Source organism: Drosophila guanche, unplaced genomic scaffold (genome assembly GCF_900245975.1).
Source record: "Drosophila guanche unplaced genomic scaffold, DGUA_6, whole genome shotgun sequence".
NCBI lineage: Eukaryota > Metazoa > Arthropoda > Insecta > Diptera > Drosophilidae > Drosophila > Drosophila guanche.
The window spans coordinates 738,940-746,519 of record NW_022995743.1 but is presented as its reverse complement, the minus strand read 5'-3'; the positions used below and the strand labels follow the sequence as shown (position 1 = coordinate 746,519).

Sequence of the window (7,580 nt, the reverse complement as noted above, 5' to 3'; positions counted from 1 at the left end):
TCGACACAGAATTGGAGACGCTGCGTCTGGGGAGTCACGGAAGGAAGTCACAGTCCAACTGCCTTGCCAAGGGACGGCCAGCAGCGAGCAGCGAGCAGCCAGCAGCCAGCAGCCAGCATCCATCGCGAGAGGCAGAAACAGAGTCCCCAATCAGAGCTGGCTGGCTGGCATCGAATTACGGGGCACTGGTAATGGCAATGGCAATGGCAATGCCAATTTATGCATGTTTGCTTAGCAATAATTGTCAGAGTTGTCTAGGGTTGGGTGACCAGCAATTCCAGTGCCGGGAGCGGTACACACAAGTTTGTCTGTAATTTGAACATGCCAGCAGCGGCGGCTTGTTGATTTCTTGGAAAGAAAGAGCCACATCCACATCGCCATCGCCACACACACTCAAAGAGCTCGTAAATTCAACGATCCGATCGAAGGCGATTTAGAAGGAAAACACAATCTGGCGGCCACAGGCCACAGGCCACTTGGCCACTTGGCCATTTCTCATTGCTCATTGCTCATTGAGGAAAGCCACAGGCAGTGGCAGAGCCACGCAGCAGGCACGTGCAGGGAATAAGCAACAAGTCGATCATCAGGTTGATTCTCCCCCCAGCCCATACCAATTCCCATTCCAATTGCAACCTGATTGATGCCCGTCGCTGCTCGTTGTTCAGCAGAAACGATCTCGATCTGGTATTGGCTCTTGGCTCTTGGCTCTTGGCTCTGGTCTCGACTCTGATGACATCTGCCTGCTGTAATGCCTTTGAATGCTTCCGCGTGTCGCTCGCCTGGAGACGCCGGGCGACGCGTGCTCTGCCCTTATCAGGCGCTAACCTGTCCATATCGGTGCAAATGCCATATCCATTCCACTGGGGAGATCTGGGCAGCCAGCCATCCACTGGTGTGGCGCCACGGCGTGAGCCAAATTTGGCCATTGGTGAAATGTTTGTCGGACAATTGGCGTTTACTGCATTCCCCATGGGGCGGCATTAGACCAGACATTAGACCACTCCGGGCCGCTCCGGCTCCTCTCGCTCGCTCGTATTTCACAGACCACTTAAAATCCCCAATTTATCAATCCGTGCTCCAGCAACTCATAAAGATGTCCGGCCAGCTGTCCAGATAAGCCGCCAGCAAGGACAAGTCCGCGACCATCGATGTCCTCTCAGCCATGCATCATCTGCCATGCCAGTCGCCGACGGATGCAAAGGGATGCCATGGCATGCCATGGAATGCCATGGGATGGGATCGTTCCTAAGTGTGCATAAGCGAGTGGAATCACATGAATCATCATTCAGAGTGCGCGTGGGAGCAGCCATTGTCATCGTCTTGGCCATTAGCGCGTACAGACATATGCCACTGGCACTCCCACGTACGAGTGAGCCGCTCCAAGGGCTGCACTTTCCCAATGCCGCAGGGAGGGTGGAATTCCGAGTGTGTCCTGCCCACGCTTGGCTCCCCATTGGGGGGATGTTGACAGAGCTCTGGACAAATGTGGCATTATTTATGCTATTGATCCGCCGGAACCACTAAGGGGTCACCCCTCAGAGAGGGAGGAGAGGGAGAGAAGAATAAATAATTTGCAGCATACTCTTCGGCGCTGGCCATAAAGCGGCAGCAACGGGGTGGCAATTCCGAGCGTTTCCAGCAGCACACAATGGTTAAGGGGATGCAGAAAGCTTACTCAAATGAAACATCCTCAGCTGGCATTGCTTCTACCTATGAAGTATCCCCTTCCAATCACTTGCATCCCTTTGCTTTGGTTAATCTTTTCTGCATAATCGGCGAGATTTTGCATTGTAGATTGAGTTGTCTTGACCATAAGTTAATTAACTGTGCAAATTGGTTATTAATTGCCGACAGACACCTCCCCCATAGAGCCCCTAGCTGTCAATCAGTGTCAGTCATCAGATGTGCAAATGTCTGCGGGCATTTGTTTGAATGGCTGAATTAATGAATAGATTTCCATAGTTCCCCATCTCCGCATCTGCGATTCTCATGGGTTTTCGACTAACTTGATTGCCAATCAAGAATTCAGCGCTTGCTCTAATGGCAATGGCGTGTGTCCCACTGAAACACAATTAGCTACCAAGATATTGGCTCTCTCTCTCGCTTTACACTTTAGGACATTCCATAGAACTCTCACAGCGAACAGAATCACTTGTTTTCGCACCTCGACAGACAGAGAGGCGTCGGCTTTGGCTTTGGCTTTGGCTTTGCCGACAAACTGGTTGGGTATTCAGATTTAAACATTTGGCGAGTCAATATGGTTTATTAATTATATTCAATTAACTCTGCTTGTTCCCCGACTCGCATCGATTGTTGTGTACCTGGGGGATACATAATTCATTTCATTTTGCACCAAGCGAAGCCATCCCGTCCCGCAATCAAATGCAATTATGCAAAACTCGGATGCCGCTGCCAATGACGGAAGTTATTCGACTGCAATCCGTACGGGGTATTAATTGCAGTTATCTAATCTCAATCGCAATTACAATAACAATTCGAATCCACTGATCGGCGACTTTGCACGTGGACTGGCGATCAATCTTGGTCGCTCGCTAATAACAGCAATTAGTGCCAAAAGAACCCAAAGACATGGCGAAGGGAACACTAATTAGTCAAGCTCTTGGGGGGAAAGTCGAAGCAGGGGATGCCCTCTACAACCCATTAAAGATCCATCAATCAGCAGCACACTCTAGAGTGTCTGTCCGTCTGCCTTTCTTCTCGCATTTCTCTGCCATAAATCTACAAGGAGAAGCCTAAATCACGCGACAACTCCTAAGTGCCGCCTTATCGGGCATTATCGTGGTCGCAATTTGCATATTAAAGCCACTAAATTTAGTCTACTTTTGGACGGATGAGTGTGTCAATAAAAATTGGGTAATTAATTGCACTTCCCCAGCCGCCAACCCAACAAAAGATATGCCCGAGTGTGTGTACTTTTATGTAGATCTTTTAACGATCGCATTAACATCAAACGCGCACATTTTATGGTCTGTTCTGTCAACCGATCGATCGATCGATCGATCGATCGTGGCAACAACGAACTTTCGGCACAAACTCTCTTCTGTCCACAAAGAACTGAGAACGAACAGACGCACTGGGAGATGCTCACTAGTCGTCGGATCTGCTCGCCCTCAAATTAATATTTATATTTATTATCATTATTTTGTATAAAACTTGTTCTTGGCCGTTTTGTTCTAAACGTGTTAGAAAGGCTTGGCTGAGGCTGCTATGGCTTGGACTTTGCGAAATGGCTCTGGAGAATCGAGAGAAATATATACAAAAGTTGGCAGGCGGCATGGCACACTCTCTGGCTCCAGCTCTCCATGATCTCAGCTCATTCGGAGGGAAACATTCAATAAAGACGGCCACGCGCACTGCCATTCAGAAGATATAGAAAGATAGAGCCATTCCCATCCAGAATGTCTGAGTTTGCACCTTCGTTAGTCTGCCTGCTGCTGCTGCTGCTGCAGCTGGTCCTGGCCAAGGAGTACAGCTGGTGCGATCCGACGCTCTGCGAGAAGGGCGTGCGGCATGTGGCCTGCCGGAATACAGGGGTAACTACAGGAGAAGAACACAACAAGACAGCATCTGATTGTCGCTCTCCTAGCACTTTGCCAGACGCTGCCAGCCGGACTCCTTCCAGGTGGACATCAGTCGCCACAAGTCGGACTTCCTGCACGCGCACAACAAGCGGAGGAACTTCCTGGCGCTGGGACGAGTGCCCGGCTACTATCCAGCGGCACGCATGGCCACCATGGTAGGTCCCATGGTCCCCATTTGCGGCTCAGTCTCTCAGTCCAACTCTTTCGCAGGTGTGGGACGACGAGCTGCAGTATCTGTCGCATCTGAACACCCGAACCTGCATACTGGACCACGATGACTGCCACAGCACGTACCGCTACGCCAATTCCGGGCAGAATCTGTGCGCAGTGTGGCGCAACCGGAATCCACACGTGAACGTGACCAGCCTGGTGGAGGAGTGCGTCGGGCTGTGGTTCAACGAATGGGATCTGATAGACAACAGCTTCATCGATGCCTTCAAAGTGACGCCCATATTGTGAGTACTTGGGAGAGGTGCCAGTCCGGAGCTTATGCGTGTCTCCCCCTCCTCCAACCTTTAGCGAGGACTATGGCCACTTTGTGGAGATGAGTGTGGACAAGAACTTCTCGCTGGGCTGCTCCATCATGCGCTTCACGCGGCCGGACTACCCCTCCGTGTACATCTACAATGTTGTCTGCAACTACGCCTCGCTGTACGCCCTGGGGGCGATCGTCTACGAGACTGGCTACCCGGCCTCGCGCTGCACCACGGGCAAGAGTCACTTCTATCCGGGCCTGTGCTCCACGCGCGAGGAGTACGATCCCAACTGGTGATCCGTCCTGTGATCCTCAGTTCCCCCCCTAGTGTTACCCCCAGGTCCCACTGCCAAGTATTCAGAAATCCGTAGCTTTACAACACACACACACAAAAATAAATAAATAAATGATCGCATCGCTCTGTGACGCTCAACTTCAGCCACTTTGCATAATTGATTTTCCAATCCCATCTTATTCCGTTCCATCCTGACTTTTGACTTGTGACTTCTGATTTCTGACTTCTGACTTCTGACCAGAGTCAGGCTCTGCTCCGAGTGTCATTGCATAACCAACCACACAATAAATAATTCATTCTCGTTTAGGACACTACGCTGTAAGACTATCAAACCGATTCTACAAAGAAAGCAGCGGCTCACCCCGCTCTGCCCTTCTGCAGCCATCTCGAGACTGGTTTGGCACCCAAAACTTTCGTTTGTTATTGTCCAAACGCAGATCCATAAAGAGATGCTCGAAGAGTATGCAAATATCAGCTTTGAGTTGACTTGTCTTCAGAACTTATTGATTTGGAAACCTGTCCCGCCGCCCGTCCCGAGCAGTGGCAAATACTCGGCACATGCGATCGAAAAAGCAACAAAAGATTTTATTAGCTTCTATCCGCGAAACTCACCAATTGGGTCAATGTCAGTGGCGAAGCCCCAGAAGCCCCAGAAGCCCCAGAAGCACCAGAAGCCTAGACTCTCTCACAGAGTGCCACTCGCAGAGTCACTGAACTGCTGGAGTGACGCCCACGCGGAGTCCACTTGCGATGAGTCGCGTGGAGTAGACTCCGAATGAATGATGAAGCAGAATGCTTAATGTCCATGAGATTGTCCATTAAAAGTGTCGCCACTGCAATCACTGGAGAACCTTTTCGACTTTCGTCTTTCTTGGAGCATCTTGAACTTCACCCAACTCTGGGTTTATGACTCCGTTTAATGGGTTCAGCTTGGGCTGGAGCGAAAAGGATTCTATCGTAATCCACGTAATCGCACCTGCCTAGACAGCACCCGAATGAGAACTAATCTATTTCAGCGCTCTCCACTTTGCGGCTGGCCTGAACTCCACTCAACTCTGGGGCTTTGGCTTAATGGTCGAGTTTTCCTAGAAGTCGTGCGCCGAGTGCGGCGCGTCTTTCGGTGTGAACGCTCTTCGGAGAGCTGGAGATACAGATACAAAGACAAATGGAAATGATTCATAAAACGTCGCTTGACCTGTCTCAAGCACTGCGGACGGCTGGCTGGTCAGTTGCACCGCTGCTGCGGTTTTCGTGCTGGAAAACAAACAGCAGACGCTGCCAAAAATAAACACCAAAATTCAATCACAAATTTCTGAATAAATATCGCCTTGGAGGCGGTCAGGATCTGCACTTGCGATTACATTGACAGCCGGAGAACATGGAGCCTGGGAAATATTATCTGATCTGCTGCAGCGCTCTGCTGATGCCTCTGAGTGTGATTGGACAGCCGCTGTCCTGGTGCGATCCGCAGCTGTGCCCCGAGGGCAAGGTGCACATTGCCTGCAACAACAATGGAGTAAGTGGCGAACGCTGCCCCTCCCTGATGCCCCCCTAACCAAAAACTATCTGCCACAGAAATTCCATGAGAGCTGCTCGAAGGATGCCACCATGGTGAACCTGAAGCCACATCGCGCACTCATCCTGGCTGAGCACAACAAGCGGCGCAACTTCATTGCCTCGGGCTCACTGCCGGGCTACTATCCGGCCACTCGGATGGCCACCATGGTGTGGGACGCGGAGCTGGAGTACCTGGCGACGCTCAACCTGAAGACCTGCCACCTGGAGCACGACGACTGCAACCACTCGTACCGCTTCCGCAATCTGGGTCAGAATCTGTGCGGCGTCGATCGCTACCGCAGTGCCCCAATGAACGTGACCAATCTGGTGGAGCAGTCGCTGGGTCTGTGGTTCGGCGAGCACCATGTCATCGACAGCAGCTTCATCGCCGACTTCCGCGTGACCAGCAAACTGTAAGTGGAGCAATCGCCTTGGGGCACCTGACACTCTCATTCGCTCCTTTCCATTGGCAGGGAGAAGTACGGGCACTTTGTGGAGACGGTGGTGGACCGCAACACCCACGTGGGCTGTGCCATGATGCGCTTCACCAATCCCAAGTATCCCTTCCTGTACATCTACAACACGGCCTGCAACTATGCCAGCGTCTACGCCATCGGCGTGCCCGTCTACAGTGCGGGAGAGCCCGCCTCCGAGTGCCGCACGGGCACCAATCCCCAGTACCCAGCCCTCTGCTCCGTCCAGGAGAAATACAATCCAAACTATAATATATACTAGAACTGAACCATGGAACTCTGAACTCTCTCCCTCTCTGCTTTGCTTTTGTTTTCACTGCCAGCGAGACGATCATCTGTTTCTGATTGATACGTCAATTTGTGTTTATTGTTCCGTTCCGGCTGCTAATTTTAGCTGGGTGCTAATTTCCAGTTCCGATCGGACAGACAGTCGGGCAGACTGCCGGGCAATAATTTATAAATCTTAACGGAAACAGTGCGAAGCGCTTCCCGCACAGTGCTTGTCGACATCGATGGATCTGCGAGTGAGTGAACTGCATTAAGGCATTGATTGCTAAAACATTCAAACCAAAAGAGAATTGTTCAAGTGAGTAATCCACACAAAATGGACAACTTTGCAATGGCAGATCCAAGTCCTTTTGCTGAGCAAATGGTCTCGATTCCAGTGTGCTCTCTCAGCTGTATTTCACTTGCTGCTGCCTGAGTGCTGCTTGCGTGTGAGTGACCGATCCTGCTGCATTCATTACGACACTTTGATTCAAAGTAATTGCAATCAGCGGATCGCAAATTAATATTTGATCACTCGGGATCACATTAAAAGGCTGTTAATTGATCGATGAGAGCAGCAAACACCACCACCCCACAACAGTCCCTCCATCCACAAATCGGGAACACAATGCACGCTGAGTCGGGGTTTGGGCATTCTTTTTCAGTCAATTCAGTTGGCAATTTACGGGCGACAGCCTGGAACTGAAACCAGGCCTAGATGCTGCTTGGCGCAGACTCCCATAACTCAGGCCGGCCTGCCTGTGTGGGATTTGCCTGTGGAGCTGACAAGGGATCAGCCACATCACGGCAGCTGCCCCGTGCTCCTCCTGCCGCTGCCCACTTGCAGCTTGCACTGCATCTCAGTCTGCATCTGCATCTGTCTCTGTCTCTGACTTTTATCTTGTTTTATC

The 7,580-nt window shown here is 51.1% G+C and overlaps 2 protein-coding genes across 2 annotated transcripts; both read left to right on the top strand.

The window, feature by feature from the left end:
- The first annotated feature begins 3,374 nt into the window (after positions 1-3,374).
- On the top strand, positions 3,375-4,482 carry LOC117582339 (antigen 5 like allergen Cul n 1). Its single transcript, XM_034269994.1, has 4 exons — positions 3,375-3,554; positions 3,608-3,757; positions 3,813-4,057; positions 4,122-4,482. Exons 1-4 carry the CDS (start codon positions 3,420-3,422, stop codon positions 4,372-4,374), a joined length of 783 nt encoding a protein of 260 aa, XP_034125885.1. The 5' UTR covers positions 3,375-3,419; the 3' UTR covers positions 4,375-4,482.
- A 1,226-nt stretch (positions 4,483-5,708) lies between these two features.
- Positions 5,709-6,679, top strand: LOC117583830 (antigen 5 like allergen Cul n 1). The gene is made up of 3 exons (XM_034272424.1): positions 5,709-5,888; positions 5,948-6,342; positions 6,403-6,679. Exons 1-3 carry the CDS (start codon positions 5,751-5,753, stop codon positions 6,662-6,664), a joined length of 795 nt encoding a protein of 264 aa, XP_034128315.1. The 5' UTR covers positions 5,709-5,750; the 3' UTR covers positions 6,665-6,679.
- Positions 6,680-7,580: the final 901 nt, after the last annotated feature.